The 25,077-nt window shown below is 37.1% G+C and overlaps 1 protein-coding gene across 1 annotated transcript; it reads left to right on the top strand.

Moving 5' to 3' along the window:
• Positions 1 to 614: 614 nt before the first annotated feature.
• LOC306860228 (partitioning defective 6 homolog beta-like) lies at positions 615 to 24,832 on the top strand. The gene is made up of 3 exons (XM_079401817.1): positions 615 to 1,013; positions 3,528 to 3,750; positions 21,383 to 24,832. The coding sequence occupies exons 1-3, from the start codon at positions 951 to 953 to the stop codon at positions 22,240 to 22,242; spliced, it is 1,146 nt and encodes a 381-aa protein (XP_079257943.1). The 5' UTR covers positions 615 to 950; the 3' UTR covers positions 22,243 to 24,832.
• The last annotated feature ends 245 nt before the right edge of the window (positions 24,833 to 25,077 follow it).

Genomic DNA, 25,077 nt, shown 5'->3' with positions numbered 1-25,077 from the left:
ATTACTCTAATGGTGTTTTGTGCGGTGTGTGTATTATATTCTGTCAAAACATTGCTCATGACCTTTTTGATGAAATTTAATTAATCTTTTCTGTTCTAATGTTATTTTCTAATATTATTTTGCTTATGAGTATATTTTAAGATGCAAAGTGATTTTTGGTACTGCAAAGATTGTTGTATTAACATTATATGCCAAAACTCCTGTGTGTTATGACTGAAACTTTCTTTTTATCACAAATTCTGAATTATTTTTGACTGCACATTAGATATTATTACAGTGTAAAATTTCATGAGCAGTCTGTAGTAGCATTAAAATGAAAAAGCAAATAAAACTAATATACTTTTCAGCACAAATTTTGTTTGAAAATGCAATATGAGTCACTAAAAATATATAATCTTTTTATGTTCGACTAGGTCAATGAGTTTATTTTGTTTGCAAAAATAACTGTAGTGGTATCGGATTGTAATACCATGTAATTTGATACAGTATTGTACATGTCATGGTATTGAATGATTTACATGGAAATACAAGGTACTTCAAAGAAGTGAGTCTCACTCGTTCATGGCACAAGAATGGCCTTTGTGGCCAGAGGGGGCGCGCTTGATAGTATCGTCTCTTTAACGCTGAGCTGTTTCCTGGGTGCACAGCGTCACAGGCGGAGCAGAGCGCGCGCGCGAGAAAGAGCGTGAGAGAGAGAGAGAGAGAGAGAGAGAGAAAGAGAGAGAGAGAGGGCTGGGGCAGAGTTTCGGAGCACGTTCGGTTGACAGGCGTCGCCGTTGCTACTCGATTCCGATAACAACACAAGCGAAGGCACGGAGCTGTCGCGAGATACGCGCCTTTAACTGGATTAAGCCGAGAAAAGCCGTTTTGGACGGACCGAGCTGAAGGCGGATGAGCGCAGCCCGCTGGAGGGCAAGTGTGTTTCTGCGGCGGGGTCCAGTCAGCGAAAGATGAACAAAAACCACCGAGAGCCGAGGAACCGAACTCTGAACGCCGTGGAGGTGAAGAGTAAGGTGCGTTTACTTAAGCGGGACAATTACTTTAATTAGTGTTCACTGTCTTCGTGGTAGGAATAGACTTAACAGTACATTTGGGTGTTAAGACGCACTCACACTGTCCTGGCAAGTTTGGTCAACCTTGTGAGTTCAGTCGACCGTTGCTTTAGTGCTGAGGACACAATGTGTTGTTAGCGAGAGATTGTGTGTTTGGACCATAGGTTTTGACAGGTGCTCTCTTATCTCATGTTGTCAGGTGTTTATTATCTTGAAAAAAATATTGTCTAAAAGGTATAAGCACATTATATAAGTGTGCTTGTCCAGTCAGTTTGACCACAATCTCCCAATCCATGGCAAAAGTTATTATTTTAAACTGACGAGTATCTGTTTTATGTTAATTATTTTTTAAATACTAATAAGTAATTCAATAGAGACTAGTATACTTTATTCATTGCATGCTAGCACTTATTCATTTGCTACTATCCTAATTAACAATTACTTACATGTTTGCTGATAGCAAATTGCTATTTATTCATTTTTTTTTGGATATGTGGTTTATGTCAGATTAGTATGTAGTAATTCTCGCTGGTCTCTGTTTCAGTTTTACTAGTAGCTATTCATGCACTCCAATATTTACTAACTATGCCAGTATGAAACACTAGTATCTATTCCAGTTAACATTTCTTATCTCAGTGGTTATAATTACATGTGTGTTGTCATATTTAATAACTAGTATGGTTGTTTTGTAGTTCAGTTTAAAAAAATAACTAGTAAGTTTTGAAAAGTTAGTAGTGCCACTTGCCGCTAGTGTTTAATAAACAGGTACTTGTGTCTGTTAGAATAGTACTAGAAAAACAGGAATGGATACTACTTTGAGAAACAAAAGAAAATGTCTTCATAAATGATGCATAGTTACTAGTAAAACTGGATTAGATTCTAGTTGGAAGTGAATAACTGATATCAGAACCACAGATCCCTATAGAATTCAATGGAAAAACTTGCAATTTGTTCACCAGTAACAAGAGAATAGAGACCATTAGCAAAGGAGAACATACTTTTGACTCATATATTGGATACTAGTTACTATTGGTATAAGTGCAATTTTTATTTATTTATTTATTTTTTTTAAGTGCTAGTAACACAAAAATATATTAGTTTGTATAAAGGAATAAGTGCTAAAGTGGCTTGTCATTGCAATGTATCAATAAAAATTCAATGAAAGCCATTCTAGATCCTGAATTTGTTTTTCCTCTGTCTTGTAAACAAACTGAAGATCACTTATCTTCGATTCCAAACTTCACATCCACATGACAAGATCATGTTTGAGGAAATTAAATATTGACTCTTCTCAAAAAAGAAGTTAAATCAAATGCCAAGCCGCAAATATGATAAATAAGATAACCTGTCTCAAACAGTGAGCCTTTATCTCAACTGTGATGTAAGACTTGAGAGCAGTTTTACAGGCATTACACACACCTGAAAATCTATACAGAAGATATTTATAGCTTTATGCTGCTGTAGTCTGATGTGCAAATCTAATATTGGTCTCAAACCTAATAACCTGTCTACCTAGACATGCATATGATGCCCAAAATTTATCTAGGTAGGCAGTTCAATCTCAAGCATCGCCTTTTTTGTTGATTTATAGAAACAGTTATTCAGCACCAGAGGAATGTAGATGTGGTTTACAATATGTTTGTTCGCATTTCCCTTGTGTTAATCATTATGGATGACACTAAGAACCTGGTCATATTCACTCCACCAACTCAAAGATTTACAGGTCTGCTTTATAATGGACAAGCCGTGCTTAGCTAGTGATGACATTACAGCTCAATCCTCCATTTACATTGTTTTTTGTTGTTGTTGTTGCCAGACCACTTCATAACTTATTACAAATCATGAAAGAATTTAGTCTCTTTTGACTAGTTAGTAATCATTTAATTTTTGCATCAGATTTTTTGCCCATGATTTTCATTGTTTATAAATAGTTTTTTTTTATTATTATTGCTACTGATGCTGCTATTCTATATTTAGTTACTCTATACTAAAATATAATGCTTACTTCCCCTTAAAGGGATAGTTCACCGAAACAATTAGGATTATATTATTCTATTATTACTACACGAATGGAAATGCACTGTAAAAAAAAAAAAAGTTGAGCCAACTTAAAATTTTAAGGCAACCAGCTTCAGCAAATTTTTGAATTTCATTCAAAAAATCAGAAATTAAATCCATGTGACTTAGCAAGATTTATCAGTGAAAAATGTAAATTTGTCTGTTTCGTTGTAATTTTAGTATTATTTATTAATTATACAATTGTGTTATTTTGATTTAGCATTTATTTTCACATTTTCATATTAATTATTATTTATAATTTGCAGGGTTTTTAGTTGAAGTTTTTCATTTAATAGACTATTTGTATTTTATTTTATTTTATTTCAGATTTATTTCAGTTAACGAAACTGATTTGTAATAGTTTTAGTTGGGTTCATCTTGTTTTGCTGTGTACTGATGTCTGTTCTTTGTTGTTAGTTTGGAGCAGAATTCAGGCGTTTCTCTTTGGACCGGTCCAAGCCGGGACGCTTTGATGAGTTCTATGGCTTGCTGCAGCATGTGCACCGGATCCCCAACATCGATCTGCTTGTGGGTTACGCCGATGTCCACGGGGACCTACTGCCAATCAACAATGATGACAACTACCATAAAGCAATCTCCGTGGCAGCACCCCTGCTCCGTCTCTTCTTGCAACGGAAAGGTGAGGGTTGTGTTTTTGAAGTGGGTCATTGGTCAAACTTCAACTCCATATGTTACACACACAACAATGCTCTGACACAATATCCTCTAGATCCCTTATGGTCACAACACTCACAGTTATTAGTTAATTTGTCCGTCTGTATGGTGAGAATTTATAGGTAGTTATATAATATGCACAAATGTTTCAACTGATAACATATGTGGAGGTGATAGCTGAGCTTCAGGAAGCTGTCAGACCAGAAGTGGTGCTTTTGTTTATATATCAGTCATATCAGATTATAATATGACAGGTTATGTAGTCCTGGGGGAAGTGAGTTGTGTTCAGTAACCTGGCTGCTAGTTAGCGGAGTTAAGTCTAAATTCAGAAAAGTTTTCTTAATGTAATCCTAACTAACAGCTGTGCTTAATGTTCCAGTTTGCAGTGAACAAATGATTGCTCATTTTATTGATACTGTATCTTACAGTTTAATTACAGCTGTGCGATTATGATATTTAAGACATTTCGTAATACCTATTTTATTTCATGATCTCCCTTGATGCATTTGTCGTTAACTAATATGGCCAAGTGTTTCTTAATTTGGGTTAAAAGTCTTCAGACTTTGAGACTTTGAACCCTCGACTGAGCTCACTTGAAAGCAACAATATGAAGTTAAAGGTCTGAACTGGTGACAGTTCACAGTTGTTGTGTGCTTTTGGTGTGTCGTGGCCCCAGGCTGTGGGGTGCCCCACTCTAAGCTGTGTCTGTGTGCCATATGACCTGTAGATGTAAGCCACTTTGTCAGGCGGAGATTAGAGGGGTCACTGTGTAACACTGTGGCCTGCGTTTCAATTACACGGCGATGCTAGCTCTATGCTGTGACCTATGGCAGAATATGTGACACGGAAGCACAGGAGGACCCACCCACTTTTTAACTACACCCTATATTATCTTGTCATGTATGTTTTAGTTCTTTGAATGCATGCATGCCTGTGGATGTAGGGGGTCAGCTGACATTATTCCAAAGGCTAGATCTGATGTGGCCCTAAATGCTATATAGATTCATTTGTGTTCTTGATTCTTGTTCTTGATTAAACTTCTGCTTCAAAACCTTTCTAGCTTTCCACTGCTTATAAGGCAGTGACATTCTGAGGCAATACCATGAGTAAAAATTAGTCTATAAATAGGTCCAGATTAGGGCTAAACGTTTTTGGAAAATAATCTAATTGCGATTTTTATTTTTATTTTTTACCGACATTGCGGTTTAATGTGCAATTATTTTTTTTAACTCTTTATGTTCTGTATTATTCAACAAAGACAAGCAATAAATCATTGTATAGTATGATCAACACAATATTAGATAGATTAAACATAAATATTATTTTCTGTAGGCCAGGCCTATATGTTAAAATGAAATTAGGTGACGCATGAATTGTTATGAATGACATTTTTATTTAACAACTACAATCACAGTAGTATATTGACTGATTTGTTTGTCTTTGAAGTCACGTAGTGATGTCTGGGTTAGCTACATATCTGATTAATCTAATATAGGATGCGTTGGGATATTAACATTTATTCACATGCAGCTGAATGCGCTGTATATTACCAGTATTTAATTTCATGCTCAAATGCAATGCCCGATATTGACAGAGTTATTTGAGACGGTCATATTGCTTTTAGATGTGTCTTTTTCAAAAATACTCATCCTATAAAAATGCAGCAGTGATTTCTTTTCATCATATTTGTTCAACAGTAGGCATACTTCAATTAAAATAGTTTTTGTAGTTCATATGGCTTCGAAAACACGCAGGCGATTTTAGGAATCACTTGATAATGTAGATGAAAATATAGCACAAATCTGCCATAAACATGAATGACATAAGCATTATAATGCGAACTTTATAGGATATGAAATCTATAGTAAATTCCGTGCTTACCCGTGTTTCAGCGCACTGTTGAAAGTGCGTCACGGCGGGAGCTCTCTCTCTCTTGCATTTCTCTCTCAATTCAATTCAATTCAATATGTGCTTTATTGGCATGACAATAGTTATAATGTATTGCCAAAGCATAGTGTTTACATTGAATCTAGAACAGATATATATGCAACAAAAACATGCATGTAGATACATTTAAAAAGTAGAACAGTTCAACATTTTAGAATTCTATGAACAATTTAAAATTCAATCTTTCTCGCTATAGCGCATAACTTCAAGTTCTGGCATATGCATCCTTTTGTGCAGATACAAGTTGTAATGTTAAGTTTATCTAATATCTAATTTCAGTTTATTGGCATAAAGTCAGCTTCACCTCAGGCAGCTGTTCTTTTTTAGATGCTTCTTTTTTTGATAACATTGATGCATCATAATCATAATCTAACATCTAATCGTGTTCATGTTTTCATAGACATGTTTTCATGTCATATTTTTATTTTTAACATTCATTTTCATAAGTCTTCGGATATTTTCATTATCTCCATAATGGCCATGCCCCGCCCCGAGTACTCAATTAATCGTTTTTGAAACCTATCGATGATTGAAATAAGAAATTGCCATAAATGCTCATCCGTAGTCCATACCAATGGATGACAAATGCTACTTTAATATGCACAAGCTCTTTGAACCTGGTTGGATTCTGATCTCAGTGTTTGTATCATTTATCAGCTGGACAATCTTTCTGAAAGTTATTCTAACAATATTGTTCCTCTGTGGTTTGAACTTCCCTATTCTCATAGAAATGATTATTAAAACTTCAGTTATCGAAGTCATTCTTTGTGTGAACTACCAAAATGGTACTACATTCTTATTGATAGCTGAAAAGCCCAATCAAATTGTCAAAATATTTACTTAACAAACACATAAGAAGCAGGGAATGTGTTAAATAAAAAAAATGACAAGTGTATTATTTCTGAGGAAATCTGTGCACTTTGATGGAAGCCAGCACATACACACACACAAAAATGTCTATGTGTGTGTTGGATCTGTGTTTGAAATCACAGCGAGGTGCGCAGTACTAAGGCCGTCAAACCAACTGAAATCTTTTGTGCAGCGTCTTGCCGTCATTGAATGGCACACATTCAGTGATCTGAGTTAAGATAGCCTTCGCTGTGGTTGGAGTTCACGCGGGGGATGGTGGGGGTCTGAGGCATTCTTGAGCGGTGCGCCTCATCTGTGGTTTGTGTTTGGAATTTTGGGTTTTGTTCTGTCGTAGCCTGTTTTGCATATTTGAGTGGCTTGACTTGAGCTCAGCTTACTGGATCTTTAATGAGGATGTTTTGTAGGGTGTGAATGTAGATCTAAACACTCCAAATGAGGATTTATGTTTCAATAGGCGTCCCGTCCCAGTGCAGATGCACATGCTTTTTCAGACAACATCAGGATGACCACAATGCGCCAATCCCAAGCTTGTTTACTTGCTGCCATGGCAGCAGTGAAGAGCTTTAGCTGAGTGGGGTTAATGATGAGGGATTCTTGAGTGGTGATTTTAGCATGATGGGATAGATACCACATATTCACGATTGTGGGAGACCGATTGTAATTATTAAGAATGAACCAGTGAAAATGGAAAAGTTATATCTAAATACGGAGTGTGCCGTCCCCCCACCCTCACTGTCTATGGTGGCTGTGGCGCTGTTGTAGATATGTGTTTGCTGGCTTAAGGGGTGTTGGCACCCTGTGTCTATTTGCATCATGTGATTTCCTGATCAGACATCCTGCTCAGTCACTACTGTCATAATATTGGGTCTTTTCTCTATATTCTCTGTGCTCTACATTCAATCCTCCTTGTCCAGGAAATAACCTCTGTTCCAAAACCTTGTGCGATGCCTCCCTAGACACCATTTAAAGGTGCCATAGGTGCCTTATGTGAAAGGTTCTTGAAAGTAGGAAAAAATATTACGCTGTCCTCTGAAATACTCATTTTGCACCTGGACCACAAAACCAGTCATCATAAGTCGCATATATTTGTAGCAATAGCCAACAATACATTGTATGGGTCAAAATTCTAAATTTTGTTATGCCAAAAATTATTAGGATATTAAGTAAAGATCATGTTCCATGAAGATATTTTGTAAATTTCCTACCGCAAATAAAAAAAAAAATATTTTTAGTTTTTTAATATCCATTGCTAAGGACTTAATTTGGACAACAATATTTATTTTTTTGCACCCTCAGATTCCAGATTTTCAAATAGTTGTATCTCGGCCAAATATTGTCCTATCCTAAAAACCATACCTCAATGGAAATCTTATTTATTAAGCTTTCAGATAATGTAGAAATATAATGTAGGAATCAATTTCAAAACATTGACCCTTATGACTGGTTTTGTTGTCCTGGGTCACATTTAATACAGAAAGATGGAAATAGCTCAAATTAATAGACTGTTTTACCCAACATGTTTTTGTGTGTGATAAATTTCTATGCTTTATAAGATCATGTTTTTATGATCTTAAAGCCCTTTCCACACTGAGCGTGAAAAAGCAAAACAAATATCGGACGCGATGACGCACTGGAGTAAAACAATAGATTTCTATGGATGCTTCCACATGGACCGCGAACATTCGCACACCGAAAATGCAAATGTTTTTTTTTTTCAACCAGTCCGATGAATCTTTTCAGTTTCGCAAAGCGAAAACACGGGCTAGGGCTGTCAAAATGACTGAAAAACTAAATTCTAACTTAAAAAAAATTAAAAAAAAATTTCTACTTAAATATGATCAAAATTCTAATTATATTTGAATTTAAAAGGCATAATTTCAGTTAGGGGGGAACGTTTTTGCATTCGAATGGGGATTTTCTTTTTTTTTTTTATTCAACAAATATTGGAAATTAGAAAAAAAAATTTGACAGCCCTAACACGGGGGCCGTCCAATAAGATTTGAGCTAGGATCACGTGACCAGAGCAGCTGCTGTTGCACAAAAGGGTGAGAAAACCAGTGTAAACAAACACAGAAGAAGAGTATCCCAGATAAGAGAAGAGAGTGGATGCTGAGTTCTTGTGATTGTTGGTATTTGAGAACAGATTATACAGAATAACATTTATATTAATTCTCCACTGAATTATGTGATCTGGGCTGTGGAGTGAACGCGCTCTGACTCACGCTCGTGGAACAAAACGGACGGTGCTCTACAGGGCTGCGTTTCCCAAAAGCATTGTAAGCTTAAGTACATCGTAGACCCATTGAAACCAATGGCGCTACAATCAACTTAGGCTTACGATGCTTTTGGGAAACGCAGCCCTGTAGAGCACCGTCTGTTTTGTTCCACGAGCGTGAGTCAGAGCGCGTTCACTCCTTTTCTACACATGAAATATGAAAGCAAATAGACATGATTATATGCACAATGGCTTCATTGCAACAACTTGATTTCAATAGCTCATTTGTGACCCTGGACCACAAAACCAGTCATCATAAGTATATATTTATCATATATTTATATGATTATAATGGTATATTTTCTGTATGTGTTTTGTATGCAACTCATAGTATTTTTATAGCAATAAAGGATGTTTATGACAAATATTAGCAGTGTAGCATTATTAAACATACAAAGAGTGCATGTGTCTGCTTATCATAGAACTATAGATCACAATCGGAAGTTATTACAAGCACTCAATGATGGTTTGAAGTGGGTAAGCAAATACATTAATAATTACATACAGTAAGCATTATAGATAGTTTGTGTTTCTGGTGTAGAACCAAACTTTGTTTATCTTAATTTAATGTTGTATATTGAGCAGCGGCCGACATATCTGAGGAAAAATGCATTGTTGGTCAGCGCCACCTAGCTTGCAGGCGTGAATTAGCAGAAGGTGTACAGTCGGTGATTCGCCTCACTTTTTCGCATTGCGATCAGTGTGGAAAGGCTGTGAAAATATCCTATTAAAAATATCCCTTAAAGTTGGGTAAGTTGGGGTAATTTTACCCTATTAAAGTTGGGGTAAAAAAAAACTGCAGCTGTGGTGATTTTCAGAAAGTCACTGAAAAAAATATGGTGACTGTTTCAGGTATTGTGATGGGATGGCATATTGATCTGCTTGATGTAATATACTGATGTAATACAGCATTATAATACAGTAAAAATATAGACATGCAAATGATCATGCACACCAAGACAAAACACCATCACTCGCACAACACTAAAATAATGCATTAAACATTAACTAAATGAAATGTAACACTACACCATAATGAACGTTACCGATAACAATAATAAGAAGAAACAAACAATTAAAAAATAATATATAATCATATGTGATGTGCAGGGACTTCTGGGATTGAGCTTTTATTGTTTTTCATTGTACATTATATGGTAGTCCATAGTTTAGCCTTACAAAAACCATAAATGATACAATATTTAAAAGTAAAGTTACATATAATTCAGTGTTAAGTACTTTACATTTTTTACTTTAAGGTAGCTTACAGTTAACCAGTCAACAGCATTTTTGTCTTTTTTTCTATTTACTAGTCTTTTTATTTTTTAATTTTTTTTACAGTGCAGCTTTGCAGCCAGTGGAACAGAAATGGGGTACGCAACATATGCTTGCACAGGTGTCATAATAATATCCGAAGGCCATCCAATGGTGATCTTCTCCTACTCATCTGTTTTGGCAGGAGATGGCAAAAATTTTGCGTTCACCCTTAAAATTTGGTTGTTTCTCTCCTCCTAGCAACATGCTAACATTAAACAAGTCGAGTCTCCTACACTTATTTGTGTGTCGTGTGGACCTGCTGCCTCTGTACAGCGTTCCAAATCTGTCACTTATGAGGTTCCATTTCAGTTCGGATGCTGCCTTAGAAGAAAGCTGCCTATGTAGAAAGCTGACAGCTTGCTAGCTTTTGAACAGAGTTTCAGTTTGAGAACTTGACTTGCTAACTTCAATATTTAAATCAAACTATAAAATCTTTTGAAAGAGGCTGTAATTGAGAATTCCTGAGATTAATTGACGAGTTAGCTAATAGTATTAGGATTAATCTGTCTTTTGTTCATTATAATTAATCCTTCCACCTGTGTCTATTTCTAATAATAGCCCCATGGTTCATTTTATTGTGTCATTCATTGCACATCATTTCCATTCCTTTCATAGTTTTCTCAGCGTATCTCTTGGATCCTCCCTACCGGCCTCACCTGTCTGAGAGGTGTGGTTCAGGAAAGCAGCTGGAATTGTTTCTAGAGAGCACCGTGACTTATGTTTTAGGAATCTGCCTACTCTTACCTCGTCTCGGTCACTTTTCCTCTCCCCTTTCTTTCCTGAAACCACAAATGTGTTTACTTTTCCATTCATGTCATCAGCTGAATCAGGGCACGGGGTGGGTTTGTGTTTCATTGACACCTATGACGTCTGCAGCTTTTATTGCCGTTTCAGTTTTAGGAGGAGCCGCTTTAATAAGTGGGAGGAATTCCAGGGTCATGGAATGTCACACTGATGCACAGAAGCACTGGAACACTGTTATGTCATCATGCCTGGGTAGAGAGGGCCAGCGTCTCTCTGGTGTTGTCAGTGAAGCGGAGCGGGATGATGGAGGGGTGGAGGGTGTGCTGCGTGGTAGAGGAGCTTGTAATTCTGAGGGGGGGGGGGCAGTTAGCTGCAGGATTGGGGGGAGGCGTCGCGCTGTGTGGATTGGTATGTGTTCAGACTCTGATCACCTCTGCTGATTAGATTAGATTAGACAGGACAGGAGGGCTGCTTAAGGGTGTGCGAGGAATGAAGCAGTCTGTGAACATAAGCCCCTTTCGCACCGCTTTAGTTCCAGGACTAAAAGTACAGTACTAAAGTACTGGGATGATTTTGCACAAACTATTTCCCAGTAGCATTTAAAGGGTTGCATTCGCACAGACAGTGGGTACTAGGAAGTGATGTAAGCCGGTCAACAGTGACGTCATTTGTGTGCAGCGTTCAACAACGTAAACAAAGAACAATGACGTTAACAACAGGAGGATGGAGGACGCTGTGGAGCTATGTTTTTCTTGTGTCTTGCAGGTTTCACAATAATGGACATGGAATGTTTACACAGTATGTGTTTACGCGGCGTTTTAAATCATGGCGAGTGAGGGCGTTTTCGTATGCATTTAGCCAATCAGCATACACTTACGTCACGATAGTTCCTATGGAACTGTTTTAGACCCTACTCTGAAGTAGGAGCTAATTTAGTTCCTCCAAACAGTTCCTGGAACTAAAACCGTTCCTAGTTCCCGCGGTGCGAACACGCCAAAAAGTGGGTAGTTCCACAATTAGTTCGGGTACTATTAAAAGGTTCCTGCGGTGCGAAAGGACCTATATAGAGCTGTAGACAGGGACCAGACCAGGAAAGAGGTGATGGAAAAACAGTGGGAGGGTAAGGAGGTATTATTAGTTGGAAAACACTCTGCTATTGCATTATTGTTGAAGAAAAACTAGTGAAAGACCTGGTCACTGGTTAGTCCTGTTTTGGATAAAAGGGCAAGTCATTCTTAAACACACTGTCTGTTGTTAATCTGTGTTGATATGTTCTTGTGCTTCATAGAAATTTGTAGATGAGGTGCCAATATCATCATATACTGAGTTTTCTCACAGTATTGTATAGAAACATTAGATTCTTGTATCAATGTACACTACTGTTCAAAAGTTTGGGGTCAGTAAGATTTTTTTAAATGTTTTTGAAAGAAGTCTTTCATGCATTTCAAAATCCAAAATAGAGTTAAAAGTATTTAAAAAAAACAAATGTAGTTATTACTCCACTCTTCAATGTCACACGATCTTTTAGAAATCGTTCTAATATGCTGATTTGATTCTGAAGAAACATTTCTTATAATTAATGTTGAAAACAGTTGTGTTGCTTAATATTTTTGTGGAAACTGTGAAACTTTTTTTTACTTACATTGTCTATATTGTCACTTTTGATCAATTTAATGCGTCCTTGCTAAATACAAGTATTAATTTCATTTAAAAAAATCATACTGACCTCAAACTTCTGAACATTACTGTATGTTATGTGTTCATTCATATAACTTCTTTTAGTTCAATTATAAGTAGCAGGTTGTAGGGGTGGGCGATATGGCCAAAATCTTATATCACGATATGACTAATTTTATATCACGATAGCGATATATATATCACGATATAGTTATTTATTTAAAAAAAAAGGTTTTTATGATATTAAAATCTTTGATACCATAGAATTTTCACAATCCTTGTCACCAATGTCAATATCAAACAAATACAAGCCTAAAAAGAGACGAACCCCCCCCCCCCCCCCCCCATAAGCTCACTGAAGATAAATAAACAGTGATGAAATAAGGATAAGAAACTAATTGCAAGCAATAGCACAACAAACTACAATAAATAAGAAATGTGTAATATGTTGTGTAAATTAAATAGTCTTCACTGTCTTAATTCTATCTATCTATCTATCGATAGATAAATATAGCTATAATTAACACGTGTATTAAGTATAGATTCTATACATATATATATGATGAATGTATGAATGACTGAATGAATGAATGATGGATTTATATATCGCATTTATTGTGTATTGCCGTACACCCAAAGCGCTTTACAATCATGTGGGGGGGGTCTCTCCTCAACCACCACCAGTGTGCAGCATCCACTTGGATGATGCGACGGCAGCCACAGTACAACGGCGCCAGTGCACTCACCACACACCAGCTACAGGTGGAGAGGAGAGTGTGATAGAGCCAATCAAATGGATATAAATATATCATTATTATTATATAAAATTTCTGCTTATTAAAGTTACAAAAGTGATTTCATCAAGAGCAGTGAGAGATTTTCTGCACTGTTTGATTATTATGAACGGCAGACAGGATGAATTTTTAGACAGCTTCCCCTTTAAGACTGAAGTTCGGATCCAATATACGATTACATGCGCGTTTTCTTTTTCAGCTGTTTGCTCTCTCTTAAGACCTAAATCACTGTGTTTATGAGGATACTTGCAAAGATGGCGATTCTGATGCATATAAGTGTGTTTATGTAATCGTTCAAAGCCAATAAAGCGCAAAAAAATGCGCGCTCCTCTCACACGTTGCACAAATTTAGCTCTATTGTTTGTTTCAACAGCTTAAAATCGGTTGTTTTAAAACTGCTGTGCTTAAAAACGCGTGTCCATGCTACAGATGTAGTCCCTCGTTTAGGAACGAGCTCCTCGTTTTGTTCTGGTTGTTCTAGACCTTGCTCTGTCTCCCCTTCACGCCCCGTGGTGGCATGTAAAGATCGCAGTCACCCAAATGATGAAAAAGTATTACCGTAAACAATGTATTTTGCGACACCACATAATATAATACCGCATAATATGAAGCGATAGACTTTTTATTTCGTCCATCCGATATATATTGTCATATCGCATAGCCCTAGCAGGTTGTCTTAATAAGCAACAACTCAGAAACCAGCTTTTTTGAGTAGATGACTAGATAAAACACAACCAAATGCAGCGTTTTGATTTTACTGTCACAAGTTTTAAATGTGGATGACTTTAGTGTTTTATGATTCTGCTGTGTATGATTAACCTCAGAGCAGTAAAACATCTTCCAAACTGAACTCTGGCCTTTACCAGTGCACTTCACATTGCTCACAGAGTCAAAGGCAGGAGAAGGTGCAGGTTATCAGCAAGGTCCTCACTGTGGAGCCACGATTGAGTGCAGGAAGTCTGCATATCACGATTCCATCTAATATAACATGGAAAAAGAGTGTATGTGTTTGTAGACTGATCAGATTTTCTATCCATTTAAAAGTGAAACTACCAATTATTTAACTGTTGAACCTGTGGAACCAGGGCTGGCCCAAACACAGGCCTATGGAAACAAGCCTAGCCCATCTGAAGTAGCACAGCAGTCACAGTCACTCCCTGAGAAACAGAGACTGTGTTAAGCCCGATTCGGACGCTAATTGTTTCTCAGGGGGACGTAAGTGATTTTTACCATATACAGGGGGTAGTTGGTGATTTAATTGCTGTCCGAATCCACATCTTTGAGTTTACGAGAAGAAATTGATACAAAATTCAGTGTTTAACCCCTTTTTGAACACTCCCGAACATTGTAAGGTAACTGTTGTACTTCGGTGTAATTTGCATACATATTTATTTCTGAAATGTTGGAAAGTATTTAAAAGAACAATACTCCATAACTGCTCCATCACAGCAAGTGAGAGCAGAAAGAGAAGAAAAGCACGTAAACATTCGAAATGGGTCTTTATTATAGCAGCAGCAGGTATGCAATACAATTTTAAAATGTGTATTATATATATATATATATATATATATATATATATATATATATATATATATATATATATATATATATATATATATATATATATATATATATATATATATCCCGTATAATTATATACAACTATAGCGCTTATTTTCCTATTTTTAAACAGGAGATTTAAATAATCAAAAAATAAATAGGATCATACATTATAAAATATGCTTGGAATAATAAAAATAAATTTTCCACAATAATAAGAATAAATTTGTAAATAAAATTCATTTTATTTACAGTACACAATCATGTGACTGGCCACGTGAGCAGCGCGTTCTCTGGTTCGCAGGATCACAGAACTCACTCCTCCACTGTGAATAAATCGCCATCCGAATCCATGAGTTTTATCACTGAGGTGATATGTAAATTTATTTTTACAGACGTCCATATGAGAAACAATTACCGTCCAAATCTGGCTTTTGAAAGAGAGAGAGAGAGAGAGAGAGAGAGAGAAAGATAAAGATGATGATACATTGAAGGAAGAGAGTGGGAGAGAGAAGAATGAGCAGCGTTAGCATGAATTAAGCTGAAGGCAGCAGTAGTTACATGACATGGAGTCATTCTACCCACACACACTCTTATTAATCATCCCTAAATTTGTTCCAAATTTATCCTTAAACATATCCTTCACAGAACTCTAGCATTATAAAGGGACAATATATATGTAAATGAAGCTGTCCTGTGCTAGGCAACATTATAAATACTAAATTAAATACATTCTGCGGTAATCAACAATATTCCACAGGTGCTGTTAACTACAGTTTTTTGTTTTTTTCCCCAAATGTAAAATAAAAGACCACCACGTTTTGGGTTATTCAATCTCAAATGGTCCAATAATTGCAAAAATTAGGAAAATTAAAAATGGTCAAGCAACCTCCATTGAACCACTTGAAAAGAAATGATCCATACCATTTCTTTTTCAGAGATGCACCGTAATTAGATTTTTGTGTTTTGCACTCAACAGTCAGTCTGTTTCTCATTTACCTGCCCCTCAACAGCATAAAAACAAAATGATTTATGGTTGGTCACTTAACATATCAGTGAGATATTCTCTTCCTGTTTAATTGGTTTCTGGCCAGAATAATTTAAAGTCTGTGTAAAGGCAATTCTGAGAATTGTTTGTAAACACATTATAAACGTTAGAAATGCATTGCTGAAACATGTTACAAAAGCCCTATTCGGACGGTAATTGTGTCTCAGGGGAACGTAAGTGATTTTCACCATTTACAGAGGTAAGTTGGTGATTTAATTGCCATCCGAATCCAGGATGTCAGTGTTTTTCTCTCACCACCCCCGTAAAAATCCTTGACCAAATTACCTACTGTTTTTTGACAAACACTAAGGTCGTGTGGTAATTTAATTGCCATCCGAATCCACATCTCTGAGTTTACGAGAAGAAATAGATTCAAAATTCAGCGTTTAAACCCTTTTTGAACACTCCCGAACACCGTACGTAACTGTTGTGCTTCGGTGTAATTTACATACATATTTATTTCTGAAATGCTGGAAAGTACTTAAGAGAACAATACTTCCTAACTGCGAGCAGAAAGAGAAGAAAAGCACGTAAACATTCGAAATGGGTCTTTATTATAGCAGCAGCAGGTATGCAATACTTGTTTTCACTAAGTATCTTGTTCTCAAGGGCTTTCCCCATGTTTCGTAGCTCACAGACTTTGCATTTTTCCTCTGTTATCAGAAGCGGTTTCACTTTATCATAGCTGTGTCACAGAAGTATGTACTCAGTGAACCCAGAATAGCAGCACCTCATAAAGTTTCTGTATTGAAAAGTTTTTTACACATCAAGCCTCGCTCTTTCGTTCTCGTTCTTTCTCCCTGGCCTAATAAATGCTCATTACAGCCCACTCTCCACCCTCTCTTCTCCCCTCTCCTCTATCGTGCCGTGTCTGGAACGGGATGGCACACATTCCCAATGTGGGAGACGTCCGGACTTAACCTTAAAGAAGCAGAAATGTTTCCACAGATGCTGTCGTGCCGTCAGCGGCTGCTCGTCTGAATAATCTGCATGCTCGATTCTTTGCAAGCAGCTTTGTGGAGCGAGACCGTAAACAGAAAGTAGCACAGTGGCCACATGCAAAAAAAAAACTGAATGAGACATTCACAAAAGTGAAACATGAGCCATCACGGCCTTCATAAGGCCTGCTGAATATTGGATGAGATGAGTCCATCACTCTCACCGCAAACTGAGCAGAGACACGGTGTGACATCTCTATTGTTTTCAGACTACTCGTCGGATGATTCTCACGAACGTGCACCTCTGAACTGACCATGAATACTTAATTATAAATAGTGTATAATCAAACTAGTTGTCATGTAGACAAATACTCATGAGTTTTACATTTCAGTCTGGTTCTTGAACAATCTTATTTTCTTTATTTATTCTGTTGGAACTTTTTTTTTTTTTTTAAGTGACCCAAGGTCCACCAATTTATTTTATTTTTTGTTTTATATCTACAGACACAGTTGGTTTAAAATTATACTATCCTCACTCCTGTAATATAAGTGGCCTAAAAAGCTATTGTATTCAATATAATGAAGATCATTGAATCCAATGATCTTCCCTCCAATAGATCATTGAATCAGATTAGACCATTAGCATTTGGTCATCAAAAATGACCAAAGAGTTTCGATAATTTTCCTATTTAAAGCTTGACTCTTCTGTAGTTACATCACGTACTAAGACCGACGGAAAATGAAAAGTTGCGATTTTCTAGGCCGATATGGCTAGGAACTATACTCTCATTCCGGCGAAATAATCAAGAAACTTTGCTGTTGTACCATGGGTGCAGCAGGCGCAGTGATATTACTCAGCGCCTGGAAGTAGTCCCCAGCTACTTTCAGGCGCTGCGTAATATCACTGCGCCGGCTGCAATGATATTATTAATGGTCTAATCCGATTCAATGAACTATGCTAAGCTAAGTTAAAAGTGCTACCGCCAGACCCGGAGATCGGCTGAAAGGATTCAAAAATGGTAAGACTCAACTGTTTAACTCTTGGAGTTGTAAAATGAGCCTATTTCCATAAAAAGTGGAGTGTTCCTTTAACATGATGCGGTTTCCATAAATCATAAGTTGCTTTTTGCATCCTCTCACTTTTTCTCCCCTCGATCTCTGAGCCAACAGAAAAGCTAGCTTGTGCCTGTTTGAGTGGCCCTCAGGGACTTCCCATGCTGCCCTTCAACACTGACTATGAAGCCATTGTTAGGCTTTAATATGGAAGAGTGGAGCAGATAAGGAAGGAAGAGAGGAGAAGAACGCTGGAGGAGATGAAAAGAGACCTCCATACATGCTTGACCGCTCCAGCCAACCTTACATAGCTGAGACTTGTGTGTGCATGCTGCGTGTTTGTGAATAAACCTCAGCTCTATTAGGTCAGAAAGACATTTTTATGATGTCCGCGGGTATTGAAGGCAAGTTGCCAAATTATTGTTAAAATGTTAACACACGCTGCATATTCATGTTGAAACAAAACACAAGGACAATCCAGGTAGTTTTCTGGTGGGAACTGACTGTGGGGACCTTTGCTCTCACCGAACAATCAATCTTGTGTGTGTGTGAGTGTGTTTTGACTATATTTGGGCTGACGTGAAATCTATTCGCATGCTAGATCACACAGACGCTCCCCTGCTAGCATGTTCCTGGTTAAACAAACACATTGGAAGAAGATGCTTTTCGTTTTAGAGGTACAATTCAGGTTTATGGCATAAAAAAATCCATAAAAGCATCACAACCCTTAATACAAAAGATCAGTAAATAACATAATTGAGATATTAGTTATAATCTCATAACATGGTGGTTTTTGTTAATAATTACATCTCTCAGGTTAACCATTGTTCATTCGGGTTAATGGGAGTTCAGAAAAACACATGGTACTGCTTTGAACTCTCTCAGACATTTCCAGCCTTCACGCACATGCATGTATATCCTCTCTCCCTTCCTACTCTATTCTCCTTTTTGATCTTGAGTATGAATGTCTTGCAGGTGAAAGTCCAGGCTGTGATTAAGCCTCTGAGGAATTCATAAATGGCAGCTGAGAGAAAAAGAGAGAGAGGTTGAAAGGAGGCTTGGGTTTACAGTAGATTACACATTAGCTGAGGGGTGGAGGGAAACTAACAAGCAGACATTCTCTACCATGGTATGCCCTGCAGGTCTCTCCTTACAAAGCTGTGGGAATAGTCCAACAAGAGCAAAAAAAAAAACATGCATAATTTGACCGTGATAAATAATAAAAAATAATGAACATGCACAGATAATATACAGTGACCTCCAAAAGTATTGGAACAGTAAAGACAAAATTGCTGTGTTGGCTGTGGAGTCAAGACATTTACAAATATGAATAAAAGATGAATATGAGACAAAGCTACAGAATGTCACATTTTATTATTGGGTGATTCAACACATAGATGTTTTACCAGCTAAGAAGTTCAGCGCTTTTAGAGATTCATCCCTCTATCTGATATGAGTATAAGTATTGGAACAGTTGCCTCACAGGTCTTTCTAAGTGATCAGCTGTGTCCTGTTGCATTAATTCTTCAGATATTAAAAGCAGGGAATGTGTCGTATCAGTTATATCCATTACTTCTGTATTCTGAATCTTGCATTCGATGATGACACACACAAACCAGGATGAAGATGAGGGAGCTGACTTTGAGAGAAAAGCAAGCAATTTGGATGCTAAAAGAAAAGAGGAAGTCAATTAGAGCTCTAGCAAAAACAAAGGGCATGGAGAAATCAAGAGTTTGGAAACCACCAGCAACCAACAACGACCTGATTGGCTGAGAAAATAACAGTAGTTGATGACAGACAAATCATAAAAGCTATGAAAATTAATCCTAAAAGACATGTCTGTAAAGTCACCAACAACTTCCAGAAAGCTGGGGTGATGCTCTGACAATCTACTGTCCTCAGGAGACTTTGACACAGAATTACAGATGCTACACAGCAAGATGCAAACCTCTGACCAGCACCAAAAATAGAAAGGCAAGATTAGATTTTGCAAAAAAGCACAAAGGTGAGCCAGAAGAGTTTTGGATCTGTGTTTATGGACCGATGAGACAAAGATGAACCTTTATCTAAGTGATGGGAAAGCAAAAATGTGGAGAAAAAAAGGGAACTGCAATGATCTCAAGCATACAGCCTCATCTGTAAAGCATGGTGGAGGTGGTGTCATGGCATGGGCATGCATGGCTGTCTCTGGTTCTGCGCAAGGGATCTGCAACTAAATAATAGCTTTTAATCTTTTATATCTGCCTTATGTTCAACTGTCCCAATACTTATGCTCACATCAATGAGTGGGATGAACTCTAAAAGTGCTGTTCTTTTTATTTGGTAAAGCATGTATGTGTTGAAACGGCTAATAATAAAATGTGACATTCTGTAGTTTTGTCTCATATTCATCTTTTAATCATATTTGCAAATGTCTCGACTCCACAGCCAACAGAGCAATTTTGTCTTTACTGTTCCAATACTTATGGAGGGCACTGTATATGATAACGCTAATAATAAATTCAGTTGACCGAGCCACTGAAAAGTGTCCAGACACTTTTAATTATTGCCCTTTATTACCTATTTTATTTTAATTTTATTTTTTTAAATATTTTTTTGCTTTTGTTTAGTTTTGTTGCCCTATATTACCCATTTTGTTATTGTTTAGTGCTGTCAAACGATTAATCGTGATTAATCGCATCCAAAATAAAAGTTTTTGTTTACATAGTGTGTGTGTGTGTGTGTGTGTGTGTGTGTGTTGTGTATGTTTATTATGTGTATATATAAATACACACATATGCATGCATATATTTAGGTAAAATATGTTCATATATTAAATATATTTATATATAATATAAATTATATGAATATAAATATATACACGTAAATGCATGGAAATATTTTCAAAATATATACTGTATGTGTGTATTTATATGTGCATAATAAATATACACCGTACACACTACACCCATATGTAAACAAAAACTCTTATTTTGGATGCGATTTAATCACAATTAATCGTGATAAAGTGGTTTACATTATTTTCATTTAATTTTTAATTAAACATGACTTGATCAAAAACTAAACTTGATCAAAGTGGTTGTTCACATTAACAACAATATGCTGATATTGTACTGCATTTATTTACAAAGCTATTGAAAAGTGTTAATGCCCACATTCTTAGTTGTTGTACTATATTAACCATTATTTTTTGGTTTAATTTTGTTGTTTGTGTTTTTTTCACAAAAAAATAATTTGTTTAATTTGTGGATGTTGTTGAATGACTTGACCATCGTAACCATCACTAAATAAACTAAACTCAATATTTCTTTAAGTTGCAATGTCTAACACAAACGTTACATATTTACATTCTCTTTCTTCTTCCTGTTGTGCAGAGGAGGCAGATTACTCTGCATTCGGCACGGATACAGTGACCCGTAAGAAGACCCCGGCGGCGCTCGCAGCTGTCCTCCTTCGACCGGACGCCAACAAGAAGAAGCCTCCTATCATCATCAGCCTGCCCAAAGATTTCCGGCCAGTGTCCTCCATCATCGACGTGGACATCCTCCCAGAGACGCACCGCCGAGTGCGCCTCTACAAACACGGTCAGGAGAAACCACTGGGCTTCTACATCCGTGATGGTTCCAGCGTGCGCGTTACACCCCAAGGCCTGGAAAAGGTCCCGGGCATCTTCATCTCCCGTATGGTCCCCGGAGGCCTGGCGGAGAGCACAGGACTGCTGGCTGTCAACGACGAGGTACTTGAAGTCAATGGCATCGAGGTAAGCGGAAAATCTTTGGACCAAGTAACGGACATGATGATCGCTAACAGCCACAACCTCATTATAACTGTCAAACCAGCCAATCAGCGCAATAATGTGGTACGCAGCAGCAGAGGCGGCAGCTCAGGACGATCTTCTGACAGCAGCACCAGTTTTTATGGTTACTCAACACCGGGTTCAATAGCGATGACCCCGTCGCATATTATCCAGAACTATGAACCGGACGAGGAGAGCGAGGAGGATGAGGATCTGGTGATAGAGGCAGACGGAGGGGCTAAACTTATTCCGCAGGCAGGGGCACGGGCGACAGCCAGCACCAGCATGCCCGCCCTGCCCAGATACGAGCCCCACCTCGACCTCCGCCCCTCAAATGGTACCATGGCAAGCAGCATGAGCGTGGGGTCTCTGAATACCCGTGAAAGGGGTTTAGAAGGGCGAAATCTAGAGGAGGAGGGCACAGTCATTACACTGTAAAGACACATACAGCATATAATCACACACACATGCCAATACATGCTCTTGTGTGCCATATTACTGAAAATGCATGTCCAGGGCCAAAAGCGAAGGCCAGTCACCACAGCACCTTACAGCACTTCTCTATAACAACAGGACCAGGTAGTTCTCATCATCAAACCCATGGAGAGCAGCACAGCACCAAAAATAGCTGCTGCTTGAGTAATAATGAACTTCCTGAGTCAGTGCGATTGAATGAATGCAGACGGCATCGTATGAGTCATGACAATCTTTTTTTACTTTGACAGCCACTCCCTTCAGAGCCACGAGGCTCTAGCGTTATCAGAGAACAAAGTACAATGGGTTTTACCCATCCGCTGCGTTACCATGGTAACTGAGTCTGAGCTACAGAACTTCAGAAGGAACTGAAATATGCTCTTCATCCATTCCCGTCTGCAACACTAACACTCTCAGCTTACCGAATCTTTGTGGTATTCAAGGGAATTGTGAACCTTTGAGGGGTTGAGTGAATATTTAGGAAATATTTTCATGTGAGTGGACAGTTGTAGACTGCTGCCTCGGTTAAGATACAGATGTCTTTTATTATCTCAGAAGTTTTTAATCATAGCCAAAAAGACAGATGATTAATGTCATATTTTTCATACTGATACGTTTTATTGGTATCACTTGTATCTCTTTATGACAAGGGCTATCATCCTGCTCTTTGCTACCTGTGGTGTATTTTACGCATTGATCTTTACTTTATAACCCTGTCTGGGGTTTTGCAATACATAATTATCAATAATGTTTCAAGGGAGTGCTCTGATGTGGACACTTGGGTGTTTAATTTATGAAGAGCGTCTCAGAGCGTACAGTGACACTTTTCACTAAGCTTCAGCTTGTTAATATTAGATCAGCCAAAAATGACAATTCTGTCAACATTTACTCAGATCTCATCATTTTTATAACTTACTTTCTTCTGTGGAGCATAAAAGCAGATATTTCCACATTTAAGGTTGTTTAAACAAACATTAGATAATGTATCATGAGTCATGAACAATAGTATATCTATGAATCAACATTAACCAGGATTAATAAAAGCTGTAAAAATGGTTCATTTTTGATTCATGACACACAATGCATTATATAATGTTAACAAACTGAACCTTATTTTAAAGTGTTACCTCTAACAATAAGTGTTGCAGTTGAATTATGGAGAGAACAACTCTTAATTTGTAGTGAATTAATATGAATATTGAATATATACCAAAATATTCAGTATCTTTCCCTCTTTGTATGTAAAAGGTTTTAATTTTTTTTTTTTTTTTGTGCATGTCAGCAGAGTACCAACCAAACCCATCAGACACTATGTAACAGTTGAGTTTGTTTCATCGTTTCTAAGGGACAGACATGATTTCTTCATGTGGATAAATTTTGTTTTTAATTCAACTGGTTGAAATCTGTTGTGAAGTCTTGTCAAAAATGCACAATTAATCATATTGTTATCTATCTTCCATACCCTCACAAACCCTTCACTCTCTGTGTACGGTAAAGTGGGGTCTTCCTACTTGAGTGATAATTATGATTTCTAAAAACGACCTCTTATACGAATGACTGGACAAATGAACAAATGTTATGCTCTTACTTTGAAAGCATTCCTTTAAGTTCAAATGACTATAGGTACATTTCTCCCCTTTTTGTCCTCGTACATACATATCATAATGATATGCATGATGTCACAGCTGTAAGCTTCAATATGAACTTCTGAGATCTCAAAGTGTGTGTCAGTGGATACACTGGAAGAGACTGACAGGAGACAGATGTGCCTACGCTCTTACAGTTAGGACCTGCTGTTGGAGATTTAGCCGAAGTAGCCTTTCATTAGCTCCCCTTTTTCTGGCTTTATAATCGCTGATGAGAATCGCTTTTCATAGCACTTACATTACCAAACCTGCTTGGAGTAGCACACGCACTGTAGCTGTGATCATACACACCACTTCATCCTGATTATTCTTTTTTTATGGTACAAATGACATATTGAATGGAGTCTTTAGCTGTGTTAATTTATTTTTATATTAACCACTACATACGATTTGGGATTGTAACCACAGAAGTTTTATTTATTTTAAAATAGACTATGTATTTTTACTTGCTTTGTTTTAGCTGATGTAAAAACCTCATCTTTTGGATTCTTTTTTTCATCTCTACAAAATGGTGTTCTAATGTTTTCCACTAGCATCTTTGGTGGAACTTAATGCTCAGACCATTAGGGGGTTAATAGAAATATGAAGAATAGCTTGCTATTTTCCAAACTGTGAATATCTTTGCATTTCTAAAGGAGACCATATATCTATGAGCACCTGCATTGAGAGACATAGAAATGGGCTTTGAAGCATTATCGTTCATGTGTCAATTTCTCTTTTTGATAATGAGCTTGCCAGATAAATCTTAAGGTATAGATTTGTACTGAAATTGTCAGTATTTTCTTATTAGTACTACATTATGTAAATTTGTTTCACATAATGAAACTTTTAAAAGGATAAATACTATATTAAGACATAGATGCACATGTATTATAGTCAAATCTTGGATGAAATAAACTAATATGTAGAAAATCACTGATTCTGTTCCTTGTTTGGTATGTTGGTCATGAAGAATTATTTTTATCTGTGATGTGTGTCAGTTTGAAATATATGCTGAAGGATCAGCATTGGAACCTGAATTCCGGAAATGTTGGGACATTTTTTTAAATTAGAATAAAATGAAAACTAAGAGACTTTCAAATCACATTTGCCAATATTTTATTCACAATAGAACACAGATAACATCATAAATGTTTAAACTGAGAAATTTTAC

This window comes from Barbus barbus (genome assembly GCF_936440315.1).
Source record: "Barbus barbus genome assembly, chromosome: 41".
Lineage (NCBI taxonomy): Eukaryota > Metazoa > Chordata > Actinopteri > Cypriniformes > Cyprinidae > Barbus > Barbus barbus.
This window is presented reverse-complemented; position numbering and strand designations above follow the sequence as displayed.

Coding starts and splice junctions, on each gene's coding strand:
- LOC306860228 (XM_079401817.1), top strand. CDS start 951: ATGAACAAAAACCACCGAGAGCCGAGGAACCGAACTCTGAACGCCGTG. Junction 1,014..3,527: donor CCGTGGAGGTGAAGAGTAAG/GTGCGTTTACTT, acceptor CTTTGTTGTTAG/TTTGGAGCAGAATTCAGGCG. Junction 3,751..21,382: donor TCTCTTCTTGCAACGGAAAG/GTGAGGGTTGTG, acceptor CCTGTTGTGCAG/AGGAGGCAGATTACTCTGCA.